The sequence below is a fragment of the Salvia splendens genome, chromosome 2 (genome assembly GCF_004379255.2).
Source record: "Salvia splendens isolate huo1 chromosome 2, SspV2, whole genome shotgun sequence".
NCBI lineage: Eukaryota > Viridiplantae > Streptophyta > Magnoliopsida > Lamiales > Lamiaceae > Salvia > Salvia splendens.
In genome coordinates, this window is record NC_056033.1 from 2989303 (window position 1) to 3003518 (window position 14216).

General features: G+C 33.5%; 2 protein-coding genes across 3 annotated transcripts; both read left to right on the plus strand.

Moving 5' to 3' along the window:
• The first annotated feature begins 4104 nt into the window (after positions 1-4104).
• On the plus strand, positions 4105-6638 carry LOC121783609 (stem-specific protein TSJT1-like). Its single transcript, XM_042181738.1, has 5 exons — positions 4105-4402; positions 5505-5745; positions 5837-5957; positions 6056-6165; positions 6351-6638. Exons 1-5 carry the CDS (start codon positions 4200-4202, stop codon positions 6384-6386), a joined length of 711 nt encoding a protein of 236 aa, XP_042037672.1. The 5' UTR covers positions 4105-4199; the 3' UTR covers positions 6387-6638.
• A 3366-nt stretch (positions 6639-10004) lies between these two features.
• Positions 10005-13142, plus strand: LOC121783617 (nuclear transcription factor Y subunit C-9-like). Of its 2 annotated transcripts, none has more exons than XM_042181748.1 (3): positions 10005-10165; positions 11829-12637; positions 12920-13142. In XM_042181748.1, the coding sequence occupies exon 2, from the start codon at positions 11870-11872 to the stop codon at positions 12629-12631; it is 762 nt and encodes a 253-aa protein (XP_042037682.1). In that variant the 5' UTR covers positions 10005-10165; positions 11829-11869; the 3' UTR covers positions 12632-12637; positions 12920-13142. The 2 variants fall into 2 exon arrangements, with proteins under 2 accessions (XP_042037682.1, XP_042037690.1); XM_042181756.1 differs by having other exon boundaries at positions 12923-13142.
• Positions 13143-14216: the final 1074 nt, after the last annotated feature.

Sequence of the window (14216 nt, forward strand, 5' to 3'; positions counted from 1 at the left end):
CGACGCGAAATGCTATAGGCTTATCTGAAAGTTTAAAGGTTACTTCTTTCATTTTTCAGAACAAAAAACACAGAACTTTTGGGAGATTCAAGTGGTGAAGATCTTCTCTTGAACACTTTTCCTGCGTAAAAAAATATGTGTAAAGAATGTTACCACTAAAAAAATAATGTTAAAAAATGCAATTAACTATGAACTTTGTATAGAATTACTTGGCAAGATCGCTTGGTTGATGCTTATAAATTAGACTGAATTTGATGGGTTTATATAAGAATGGTTGTATCAGATATATTTAATGTGATCCGGTGAATATTAAATACTATAGAGAATGCTTTGAATATTATGTCGTATTAATTGTTGAATCAAATTTAATTTAATATGAAATTACTCATTTAATCTCGTATTAATTTTAGAAACGCGTCTTTATATCGTGAAAATATGATTGACTCCAAATATCCAATGGTGAGAAAATATTATTACTACGTGGTGAGAGTACTATTTTTTTTCTTGTTGGTAATACACTAAACAAGGTTAGATATTGTAAAAAAATCAACATTTTAAGAATTCTTATTATTGTCGTTAAACTATTTTTTTGTATAATTGTCACTAGTCAAAGTAATGATTTAGATAGATAAAAGAATTAGGTTGTGGTCTGAAGAAATTAATCGGATTTTAGTTGTTTTTATTGTTCATTTCTCAATAATGTTGGCTAGCAAGTCAAATCAAATAAAATGATAATGCTTATAATCTTATTAATTGTTGAAAGCTATCAAATTTAGTTTAATATGAAATTTTTCATCAAATCTATTAATTTTAGAAACTTATATCTTGAAAATATGATCGACTCCAATGGTGAGAAAATATTACTACTACCTAGTAGAAGTAGTATTTTTTTTCTTATTGGTAACAAACTAAAAAAGGTTAAATATTGTAAAAGAAAAAAATTATTTCATTTGCAATCAACATTTAAGAATTATTATCGTTAAACTATTTATTGTTGTATACTCCGTAGTTGCATTAGTGAAAGTGATAATTTAGATATAGTAAGAAAACATAGTAGTGGTTTTATAGGTATTAATCAGAATTTTTAGTTGATTATTATTGTTCTATTTTCATCTCAATCTATGTTGCTTTGGTTTGTATATATTTTTTATTTAAAAAAGATGAGTGATGGTTGTCTATTTATATAATGGTGATTCAAATTTTTGATCTATTAACTAGAGAAGAATCTTATCATCTGAGTTGTGTTTCATCATTATTTTGTGTATATGATGTCGTTAAATTGTAATGAATAATTACATTTGTTTTACACATGGCGAATGTAAGCCTCTTTTATTTAAGACTCAATTTCTTAGTAATGCGTCTAGAAAGTCAATAAAACACTTTAGTAAAATAATGTGGTGTTCGGTTTTTTAGATAAAATAATAAAAACATTTGAATTATGAGATTATTTTAGTCATAGGGGGTTAGCTATAACTAATATCTCATGATTATCCATCCAGGAGTGAGTTGCGGGATTGAATCTCATGAACCAAACACACTATATATTTAATTACATGATACAATCTTGCAAACCGAACACCCCCAATAATACGGCATATATATAGTTTAAACTTGAATCTATCGAATTGGAGCTGTCCATCTATGTTATTCATGGATTTTCGATTCATTATTATTATAAATAATTTATAAGTCACATATTTTATTTACTCATTCAACTCACATTTCATTCAAAACTAATGAGAGTCATATTCCACTTTTCTTAACCATTCTTCAAATCTGAACAAAAGTGAAATGAGATTCTTATTTGCAAGACGGAGAGAGTACCAATTGTGATGCAATCTCGTCCCATGCATTGCAGGTTATGGTAAAGTAGCCTGGACCCATCCATTGGTGAGAGACCGGCCCTATGTAACGGTTCAACCTGCCCATGACTGCGTTACTTGATGCTAAATTAAAATGCAAATTGTTTTTAAATAAAAATTAATACTCCATCCGTCACAACTAAATTAAGTCGTATTTCTTTTTAGAATCCTCTTACTAAGCTAAGTCATTTCCTCGTTTTACAAAAAAATAAAACATTCAATCACTTTTATTTTATTTTATCATATAATTTACGCTCTCTTTATATTTTCTACTTTACTCTTCTCTCTTACTTTTCAATACAATTCTTAATCTAGATGTCCGAAAATTTTGATTCAACTTAATTATAACGAAATTTTATACTCCCTCTGTCCCCTAATAGGAGTCGCTCTTTGACCGGGCACGAGTTTTAAGAAATGTAGAGAAAAGTTTGTTGAAAAAGTTAGTGGAATGTGAGACCCACATTTTTATATTGATTTTATAATAAAATGTGAGTGGAGAGTGAGTTAGTGGAATATGGGCTTACTACCATTTATGGTAAAAATGAAGAGTGACTCTTAATGGGGGACGACCCAAAATGAAAATTAGCGACTCTTATTCGGGGACGGAGGGAGTATTTCTTATAAAAAAATTCCTCTATAAATGCCACACGAAACAATTAATAAATAATAGTAGTACAAAAATAAAATGTGATAATGAGATATAGTATCAAATATTAAAGGCAAAATCAAGGAGAAAATCAGGATAGGTGGCGGAATCTGCGTCGTCGTGTAGAATCTAGAATGCACCCGACGCTACACCCGATTAGCTCTCCCCTAGACCTTTTTTCACCTCTAGTGCGTGTCACTTAACACACAAAAATCCAAAACCTCCGTTGCTGGGTCCTACAAAATGCCCCCAACGGGAATCATCGCCAACCCCCTTCTGTGGACCCCACTTCGTACCGATATTTCTCGGTGCTCCAATTCTTACGTCTAATATCAATTCTGCCTCAAAGTTGCTTCTTTTTTTCCTTTTCGTACCACTAAAAGTTGAAATGACTTCATAACCCTTGAATTTTGGCTTTAGAGTATAATTTGCCGTGTCAATCAACTTTTTGAAAAATACTCCTTGTTGTAATTGGTGAGATAAAGTGATCCAGAAGATAATCCTTATGATATAAAGTGATATCTATAATTTTTAATACACTCCTAGGTTCTTAGCTCTTTTTTAGTCCATAACTCTTACATTTTGAAAAATAGTATATACTAAGTGTTAGCTGTACTAAGTATGCACAATATTGATTGAAAAGTTAAAGGAGTAGCTATTTAGCAAGTGTTAGGTATGAGAAAACCGAAAATATTAAATTGAATGAATTAGCTTTTGTTTTTAAAGGGACATTTTAGCTCTTGTTTTAAAATTGATACTTTTAGTTTTACTATTTTTTATAAATTAATAACTCTTCTATTCACTCATTTCATTACATACTATCGCATAACTATAATCTGTATTCCAATAAGATTTTACACTTTTTTTTGTCAAATACTCCCTCCATCCCTGACTACTTGCACTTATTTCCTTTCTGGGCGTCCCAAGTTATTTGCACTCTTTTCATTTTTAGTAAAAATTATCACCTACAGCCGCAATTGTTGACTTTGCTATACACTCATTCCTTAATCTCCGTGCCGAAAAGGAAATGTGCGAGTAGTCCGGGACGGAGGGAGTATAAAATATCATATTTCTATTTTTTTTAAAAGTATATCACCATATATACGTTCTCAACTGCATTGTTCTCTCCATTATTAATTCAGTTGTATTTTTGTCTTTATTAATAAATTCAACTCTATTAACTCTCTATTTAGTAATAGTAGTACTACTAAAAGATATTCCACCGATTAAATGCAACATCTTCTCTAAAACATATGAAATACTAATATAAAAGTAGAATATGCATTCTAATATTTTCAATTACATTCTTATTCGACTCATTATACATTCAATTATTTTATTAAAAATCATGCCAAATCAAATTAAGACTATGGTTATTCTCATCATATATTTGTAACAAACTTTATCCCAATCTTACGCAATTTTCAGTAAAAATAGGGAGTAAAGTGTAAGAAGGCATTATCCGGGGGAGGTAAGATTCAAGTTGTCTAATTCTCCAAATTATTCAAAACACTAAAATAAAGGATTCAGCGATAAATTTACGAAAATACCCTCGCATTTCTCTCTATAAATCCAAATGGTCCCTCGCTATATTTCCTTTCCATTCCATTTTCATCCCCTTTACCCACTGTAATTGAAGCATACATCCGTATTCTGTGTGTATATCCATTTGTAGAGAGAGGAGAGAGAAAATGTTGGGAATATTCAGCAGTTCGATCATGCCGCCGCCGGACGAGCTGGTGGCAGCAGGGAGCCGGACGCCGTCGCCTAAAGTTACGGCGGACAAGCTGCTGGCGCGATTCCTCGACGCCAATTCTTCGGCGATTTCCGTTAAGGTTGGCGATGATGTCCAGCTTGCATACTCTCACCGCAATCAGTCTGCTCTGCTGCCGAGGTAGTGAATCAGTGATCATCTAATTGATTATATTTAAGTTTGATTTGATTGCATCGTATATTATGCCGAGATTATGGTTATTAACAGCACGTTACGATTTTTTATATGTTTTTGGAGGTTCGAGTGTGTTTATTGGCTGCATTATTATGTTGAAATTGATTAGCTATGGTTTAATTTGGATTATGCAAGTTATTTCTAAGATAATTAGATGATATCATGATATAGTAAAATATTTCGTTGTTTAGCAATTTTGTTAACCGTTTAATAATAAATTTGTCAAATACTTATGATTCAACTGAGCTGATGGAGGAGAAGTGGAGAACGAGATGGAAATCATTTTGTGAATTTTCGCTCGCCACTTTTAGTAGCCTTGTTGATCACGATCGCAGTCATCAGACGTTTAAAGGAGCTGATTAGAAAATTAATAATCCTGTTTTTATTTTTTATTTTTTATTTTTTATTTTTTATTTTTATAAATGGAGTAGGTCATAGGTGTTATTGAAATTTACTGTATTATTTATTGTATCGAGGTGTGTAATGTGCCTAACAGAATACGAAGATGATGCCGAATGACTTCTAGGCAAGACTAGAAGATGTGTGCACCAATAGCCATAGGAAAAGTAGATCCATAAAGAAAGATAAGATTAGTTGACTTTTTTTTTATTCCAGAAATTTCTAACAGATTGGAACTCCTTGTGCTACTTATGTTTAGTTATATTTAGGTTATCGTTTTAAGTTTGATTCATCTAACAGAGCCATTGCCATGAGCTGAAGAGTTTAATTCATCCATATCTGACTTTATAGATGAGAAATAAGATTTAGTTTGGTCTACTTTTCTCTCTGCTATGGAGTGATACAAAGCTTCAGGATAAATATTGACAGATAGGTGGTTGGGATATAAATGAAAACTTAAAGTTACCCCATGATGTTTGATGGCCCATGTCTATTTTCTGTGTTAGGTAGATCACTGCTGACTTCTAGAGTGTCTATGATTGTGAAAAATAATTGGCTCCAATCCTTGTCTATCGACTATATTTATGCTTAGTTTATCGATTGACTGTGTGATACTTGAATGAACCTGATTTTAGATGAAAACTTGCAGATCTTTTGCAGTGAAGGATGAAATATTCTGCTTGTTTGAAGGTGCACTGGACAACTTGGGGAGCCTGAAGCAGCAATACGGGCTTGCAAAATCTGCAAATGAGGTTCTTTTGATGATCGAGGCATACAAGACGCTCCGTGACAGGGCACCTTATCCTCCAAATCATGTTGTTGGACATCTTGAAGGGAACTTTGCTTTCATAGTGTTTGACAAGTCCACTTCGACTTTATTTGTGGCCACGGTGAGTGACCGTGACTGAACTTACATTTACCTAACTGGATAGTATTATCGATCTATTGGCTATAAGTCTGAGTTGGTGGGTATTGTGACAGGACCCAAATGCTAAGGTTCCTCTCTACTGGGGAATCACTGCTGATGGATATGTTGCATTTGCTGATGATGCCGACTTGCTCAAGGGTGCTTGTGGGAAGTCACTTGCTTCTTTCCCACAAGGTAAAGATACTTCTTATCTTTCTAGCCTGTGGTATTCATTATGCGATAAACAAACACACACTCATATTTAACCGTGACTCCGTTGCTCCATATGCCAGGGTGCTTCTTCTCCACAGCAATTGGTGAGCTTAGAAGCTACGAGAATCCGAAAAATAAGATTACAGCTGTCCCTGCTCAGGAGGAAGAGATCTGGGGAGCTAAATTCATGGTATGTGATCTAGTGATCTATCTCCCCCCCTACCCCATGAGACAACTCCTTTTGATATATGCAAGAGAATCTATTGGGTGAGATCCGAATAATTGTGATTTGTTGAAATTTGAGGTATGAAAATGTACTAAAAGTAAGCCGTAGCAGCCACATCTTATTGTGTGTGTGGTGATGTGATATTTCAGGTGGAAGGGCCAAGCATTGTTGCAGCCACAAAATAGACAAGGCTTTGAACTCTATGAGTTGGCACTTGAGATGATAAGTGAAGAAAGGGAGAGAGAGAGCAGTGTAAATAAATGGAAGAGTTTGGTGTCAAGAAAGTAGGGGCAATTTAGCTTTTACGTGGTATCTCCAAACAAAAGTTGGTGTTATTTCAAGGTCTTGTTTGTTCTTTCACAGTGCTGTGACCAATCCTGTGTGTATTTTGTACAGCCTTGTCTTAGTTGTGTAATAATATGGTTTGTGAGTGGCAATTCATCTAGTAATCAAAACTGAACTTATATAACATCATCATTGACATGATTACAAGATAAATTGCATAGCATCAACAAACAATTATATTATTGCAAATATCCATAATGTTGAGTTATGGCCTTATGGATGACTACAATGAATCAACTTCAATGGGAAACAATATCATTCCCTTTGTACTTTGTAGAGTGATAATGTTCTATTGGTGAGATGGGGCATGGGACAATCAGTGTGGTGGGTTCCTATTAATTTAATTAACTGTTTGCAGCATGTTATGAAATTTGCTTTCTTTATATGATCTCGTTTCTTTGTGTTTATAACATATCTTACTAATCTAGGTACAGAACTTCACTTGGATCAATTTCAATATAAATTTAGCAATGGACGTTTGTAATTTTTATGTCATTGACTCATTGTTTGGTTATTACCTAAAACGTGAAAATTCAAGATTTTTTTGTTAAATTTATATGAAGTCTTGTGGTCAACAAAATTCCTGAATATAATAAGATTATTATTTAGAGAAGCTTTGTATACCAACTTTATTAAACCCTACATTTTTTGTTAATTGAGACAGTTTCTTTTCGGCATAGAGATTAAGATTAGTGTGTTAAGTGGATGGTGAATAAAGTAGTAAGAGAGATTAAAAGAGAATAAAGTAAGAGACATGATTACTTTTTGTTTAAAATAAAAATGACTCAACTAATTTGAAACTTTCCAAAATAATAAGATGACTCAATTGGGAATACTATTTTATATTCCCCCGTGAGGCCGTAACACTGCCTAGTGATATTTATTTTTTTATTTTATAGTACTCTTATTGGGTCATTTGTATACTTGGTACATAATTGTTCTATCCACGTTGTTGTCCATTTATGGTGATCTAATTGGGCTCAATGGGCTAAGCAGGCCAAATTTAGTTTATTTTTGCGATTCGTGAAATATTAGTGTTATGCCTTGTGCCAAATTTTATTTATCTATGTTATAGCTATATGTTTCTGATTATTTGTATCTTAGCATACCGGCAGACAATTTATAAATGAAAAGAATATAATTAATAACTAAACATATAATTCGATCAAAACATACAAATATTCCAAATGAAAAAAAACACAATTCATTATCCTTAATATTATCAAACATGTAAATTTTGGGAAAAAAAAGGAATACGCATGGAAGTAATTGTTCAATATTCTCTCCTCTATCTTCTCTTCTTCTAGATTTTTTTAGCTTTCTCTCCCGAAAACTAGAATTGACTAACTCTATCTTTTAGTAATTTATAATACATCAATAATATAAATTGTTTAATGGGTACAAAGTATTTTGAAAATCAAGAGCATATAATTAATAGAAAATAGAATGCAGAAAATAAATTACTGGAATAATAAAAAATGTGTATCGTGCTCATGGAGGTGTGATCAATTGTTAACTATTTAAGTTGCCAACTCTCTAACTCATCAATGCAGTGTATTAAAAATGCCAACACGATGACATTAAAATGTCAACATATAATTTTGTTGAACTTCAATATACTGTGTTGATATTATGTGTTGACATTTTAATGTCACCGTGTTGATATTTTTAATACACTGCATTAGTGAGTTAGCAACTTAAAATGTTAGCAATATAACGCACCCATATGCTCATGTTTATCAACTCTCATACATCTAACTCTTTATATATTAACTGAAAGTATATAATCTATTTATGACTTTTAAAATGTCAACACATAGTTTTGTTGAACTTCAATATACTGTGTTGATATTACATTTTTGATACACTGCATTGATGAGTTAGCATAGTTAGCAACTTAAATAGTTAGCAATATAACGCACCCTTATACTCATGTTTATTAACTCTCATACATGTAACTCTTTCTATAGAGTTCAGACTATATATTAATTATGAAAGTATATAATCTATTTATGACTCTATTATCTTTAATAAATCTAAATTAATTTATTCTTTTCTTGACTATACTCTAATTGTAGTTTTGATTATTTCACTCAATCATACATAGAGTATTCTCTTTATTCCAACAACAATGTTTGGGGTTGTACCATGATTCTTGATCGAAGTGTAAAAAACATATTTACTCGACTAAACCAATGTTTTTTGGAAAAGCATATTTAAAATTGATTTGTTGTTGAGTTGTTACATTGAACCGACTTTCGCCTTAAAATAGTAAATTAATTGGCATATTGTGATTTTTGTTTGGTATGTGTGAGTTTTTAAGAGATGTTTGAATCGACTTTAGCCTATTTTGGGTGAGTGATGCATGTGGAAAACATTTGAGATAATGAAATAAACACTTTGCTCGTCCAAAAATTTGGTTTTAATTAGAAATGTCGATCTGTGTATTATTATAGTAACATATAACTAGTATTCATTATTACCAAAAATATGCATTATTGTACATAATAAAACCAAATAATTTGACAAGAAAATTGAGTTATAATTAGCTTTTTCTTCCTTCTGTTTTTATTTCTTGATTGATGAAAACCAGGCTTTTTACCAATATGAACTAAACAATACTATTATTTCATTCGTTTTCTAAAAATAAAAACTCTTTTATTTTTTATCCATTTCCTAAAAATAGAAACACTGAATTTTAGGAAAGTTCTTTCTCTTTATGAGAACCCATTTTCCACTAACACAATTTTTCTTTTTATTTTTTTCTTACTTTATCAATTTTAGCAATTGACTATATTTTTTCATCCCCCATAGAAATAGTCCATATGGATTTATGACAACATTTTTCTCATTCTCTTTTATTTTACTTCCTCCATTTTTTAAAAATAGCAATATTTTCATTTTGAGTCGTTCCTTAAAAATAGAAACTTTAGAATATTTATATGTTAGAACAAGGACCCCACAATCCACTAACTTTACTTTCATTACTTTTTGTCTCTCTCTTACTTTACTCATTTTTTTTTTCATCTATCTTACTTTACCAATTTTTCTCATTAACTTTACCAATTGTGCATTAAAACCCGTGTCTTTTCAAATGTTTCTATTATTTAAAATACAAAGAGAGTATCATTTATAGGCCCCATCAACCACATAGAACAACATTTATAGGCCCCACCAACCACATAGAACAATTTAAACTACTTACTTTTTCACCCTATCTCTTATTTTACCAAAACCCATGACAATTCTCTTTTTTTGGGACAAAGGGAATATAATAAACTCCTATTTGTGTTATTTACTACTCAATCAAAATTATTTTTATTATGACTAAAACTAAAAGGTAAAACGAATAATTGGGTAGGGTCAGTTTGGGTAGAGCAAAATTATGGAGTTTGGCCAACCAATGTTACACCTAGACATATATATATATACATACATCGCATATGTACGTATATATATGTGTGTGACTGTACACATGCCATCATAATTATTCACTGAATTGATCGGTGACGAAATTTGTATGGACTCTACATAAAATTAATTTTCCCCCAATAAACCTAGTTTTGTTGCTTTCACCTTCTGCTCAGATTCCTTCTCCGCTTTCAACTGCATCCCAAAGGTATGCAACTAACTAAACTCGCCGTTTTGTGATTTCATTTGTTAAATTCGCTTTGCTATTTTGCTCTCTTGTTTTTGCTTCAAAGTTGAAGTTGTGCCTCAACTCGTAACGATTTTAGGTACCGTTTTGTAAGAGGTATTGACTCCGTGTATGTGTGCTGCTTTTACTGTTTTATTTTATTTCTTTATTTCTTTGAGGTATATGTGCTGGTACTGGCTAATTGTTTGCCTCTTATGTATGGTTCGTGATTGGTAGGAGATGAATTTTGTATGAGCTTGTGTATGATTTGGTAGATTCATGGTTTAAATCGGTGGATGAAAGGTTAAGGAGCAATTTCAGACATTTTTTTTAGTAATTTGAAGGTAGGAGGAGGCAAAGGTGGAAGTAGGTTTCAGTTGCTGTATTTTTTTTTTACTAATTTTAGGTTTGGGATAAGTAATACATATGCCATGATTAGTTTCTAAAGTTTGATCTTATTTGTGTTGGAGAACATATGGTAAAATAAACACTAGTTATATTTATTAATGATATTTAGCCTATACTTTCATGGGATCTCTTGAGGAACTTAATTTTGAGTCATGTAAGCATAGGTATAACATGAAAAAATTTAGTTAGCATTTTATGACTCAAACCCTAGATTGATTGTGAATCAAAGAGTAGAATGCCTTTTGGGGTTGACGTGGTATTCTTTATGATTTGGCTGTTTTGCGTAGCTCGCTATTTATTGGTTCCGCGAAGTTAGGCTTGTTGGAAAGCGACAAAACGAAGATATGCAGAGTAACCGAACTGCTGACGTTGTTGATGAAAAACACAACAAATCATTATTAAACTAAAAGTGCAATAACATTATAACACTCTGTTATTTACTTTCTTGTTTTCCACATAAGTTATTGCAATGACATGGTGTCTTTTATGAGATCTTTTGAGGAACTTATTTTAAGCCCCCTAAGCGAAGTTATAACATTGAAAGGCTCCTGCAGTCTTAGGTAACATTTGACAATTCAAACTGTAGATTGATGAATCAGCCATGTCTGTATCAAAAGATTGGCGGTACATTTGGATTTATAATGATTCTTTTATTCTCTTTTCATTTATGGCTGTTATTGTACGTGGCGAGCTGTCATTCGTTGATCATAGGTCCGTTGGTTATCAAGTGATACGTGGCTGTGTTAGTGTACGTTGTAGAGCTGCTAATGAAACTTCCCTTTATTCCTCCGCTCTTAGCTGTAATAAACTTTTGAGTAGATTGATAACTGGTGTCGTAAGTCACGTGACATAACCGTGGATCATTGAATTGTGGATTCATCAAGTTCTAGTTGTGAGTTGGATTTGTTCATTTTGTTTATTTTAACATCCAAGTTCATACTAAATATCAATGATCCTTTTTCTATACAAGTAGCAATAGTTGGGTTTAATACTTATATGTCATGTGATTATTTTCTTTCCTTTTCTCCCCCTCTTTTCTTCCTACTTTTTATAGAACAAACTTTCCACATGGATTCACCCTTACTATATCAGTTAAGGCTCATTAAATTTGTAGAAAACGTCTCTAATTAAACTATGCACATATTATCAGACCTGTCTGTGATTTTTGTTGACTCCTTCGTGTCATTTTGTCATCTGGATTTTGATGTTGTTCCTGTTTTCGTTATCTGTCACTCAGTCAGTCCAAAACCTAAACTTTCCTGAAAGAGCTCGTAAGTCATGGACCAGCAAGGAAATGGTCAGGCTCAAGGTATGGGAAGCTCTGCTCAGATGCCGTATCCTGTGAATCCGTATCAAGCTAACCAAATGACGGGAGCCTCTTCTCCTGCTGCTTCGTCTCAATCTCCCCGAGCTGCCGGTCTCTCTGCATCTCCGGCTCAGATGGCGCAACACCAACTTGCATATCAGCACATACAGCAGCAGCAACAGCAGCAACTGCAACAACAACTCCAGAACTTCTGGGCCACCCAGTATGAAGAAATCGATCAGGCGACAGATTTTAAGAACCATAGCCTGCCGTTAGCCAGGATCAAGAAGATAATGAAAGCAGACGAAGACGTTAGGATGATCTCAGCAGAAGCACCCGTTATCTTTGCACGAGCCTGTGAAATGTTCATTCTTGAGCTGACTTTACGTGCGTGGAACCACACTGAAGAGAACAAAAGGAGGACGCTCCAGAAGAATGACATTGCAGCTGCTATAACAAGGACGGACATATTCGATTTCTTGGTCGATATCGTCCCCAGGGAGGATCTGAAAGATGAGGTGCTTGCCTCAATGCCCCGAGGACCCCTTCCGGTCGGAGCTCCTTCTGAGGGGCTTCCATACTATTACATGCCACAACAACCTACTCCTCCTGTTGGAGCTCCTGCAATGTACGTGGGAAAGCCTGTGGATCCAGGCATGTATGGTCAACAGTCGCGCCCATATATGGCTCAGCAGATGTGGCCACAGCAGCCACCACCGCCTTCGGATTCTTAAGCACAGGTTAGGCACCCTAAATTTTACAGCTTACCTATTCGGAAAAAAAACGTGTGCATTTGAACGTTACGAAATGTATGGCGCATCCACCTCAACTGAATACAATTAGGGTTCATTCCCCTCCCCCCCCCCCACACACATTAGAATTTAATTACCGTCCATCGGATGAACCAAAAGGAGCATCTGTGTTGTTTTGGGTATTTGATGATTTTCTCTCTTATGATACGCCAACTTAATGCATATGTTTTGATTAATTGTGAGCAATATTTAATGAAATTGCATTTACAGAAGTTATCAAAGGGATCCTGTGTTGTGGACTTTGTTGTAACAAGGGGAATACATGAAGATCTCAAGTTATATGAAATATCTATCCTAGTGTAATGCAACAACCGTAGATTGAATTGCACTTTTTTTTTGGAAGCTGTTGCTTTTGTTATGCATAACTAAAATCCAGATTATCGACTTTAAACTTTGTGATTTATATTATTATGCTATGTACGTTATAATTTAACATTATAGCCTCTACCTTTTAATCATACAGCTTTAGTTATCACCGCTATTTAGCATAGATGCCACAGGATTGAAAAAGAGGAGACTTAGATTGCTTATTTCATCTAGGATTTTTAAAGGAGGCAAATGAGAGACAGCGTCACAGCGAATTCGAACCTGGACTTTAGCCTTGGACAATTATCATACTAGATCAGGTTAACTTGCACACCACTTGCAAGAACTCTTTATTTCAGATCTTCTTCGTTTCTCAATTTTTTTTAGGTATTTATTTTGAATCGTGTTGTTTCAATTCTCTGGTGCACAATTATATAGTGTGGAGTATTTTATTTAACACAAAGGTATCATCGAGATTTTTACAACAGCTCAATGGACCAAAAATCCCGAACTGTTAACTAATGATATTTAGATACAAACTAAATTTGGAAAGTTTAAAAGCCAAAAAAAGTATACTCCATGATAATAATTGGTTAAAAATAAACATTTGGGTTTAGCTTGTATATTAGAGAGCATTAATCCTGACGGATATTGATAAAATAAAGAATTCATGAACTTACGTAAAGGCGTTATCCGTATCCAACAAAGAATAGTGGCTTTATGCGCAGATGTAAACATATAATTAGAGATTTGGGTAATAAACTCAAAACAATTACCCAGTGTCACCTGTCCTGTCCAAGCATAAAATGCAGACCACATACGTGTTACACAAACATAAATGTGGTTTAATAAAGATACACATAAAATTAAAGACTTTAGGGTTAAGGGCAGGAGGAAGCGCCTTAGAAGTCGTACTAGTGTCCCGTGCAACCTATTTTATCAACTCACGAGCACGAGCGCGAGCACGAGCACGAGCACGGGGCACACCCTTTTTTTACCTGTTTCGCCATTGCTAATGAAATCAGATCCACCCTTCCTCAAAACGGTCACACCTCCTATTCTGGTCGACAAGATTATTTCAGTGATTAGGGTGTTACAACACCATTAATCTCACTGAACCAGAACATTATCATTATTTCAGAAAGCTAGACCACAAATGCAGGCGACCACACTCTTATGATTCTCTTAAATGGCTAATATG

Coding starts and splice junctions, on each gene's coding strand:
- LOC121783609 (XM_042181738.1), top strand. CDS start 4,200: ATGTTGGGAATATTCAGCAGTTCGATCATGCCGCCGCCGGACGAGCTG. Junction 5,958..6,055: donor ACTTGCTTCTTTCCCACAAG/GTAAAGATACTT, acceptor TCCATATGCCAG/GGTGCTTCTTCTCCACAGCA. Junction 6,166..6,350: donor TCTGGGGAGCTAAATTCATG/GTATGTGATCTA, acceptor GTGATATTTCAG/GTGGAAGGGCCAAGCATTGT.
- LOC121783617 (XM_042181748.1), top strand. CDS start 11,870: ATGGACCAGCAAGGAAATGGTCAGGCTCAAGGTATGGGAAGCTCTGCT.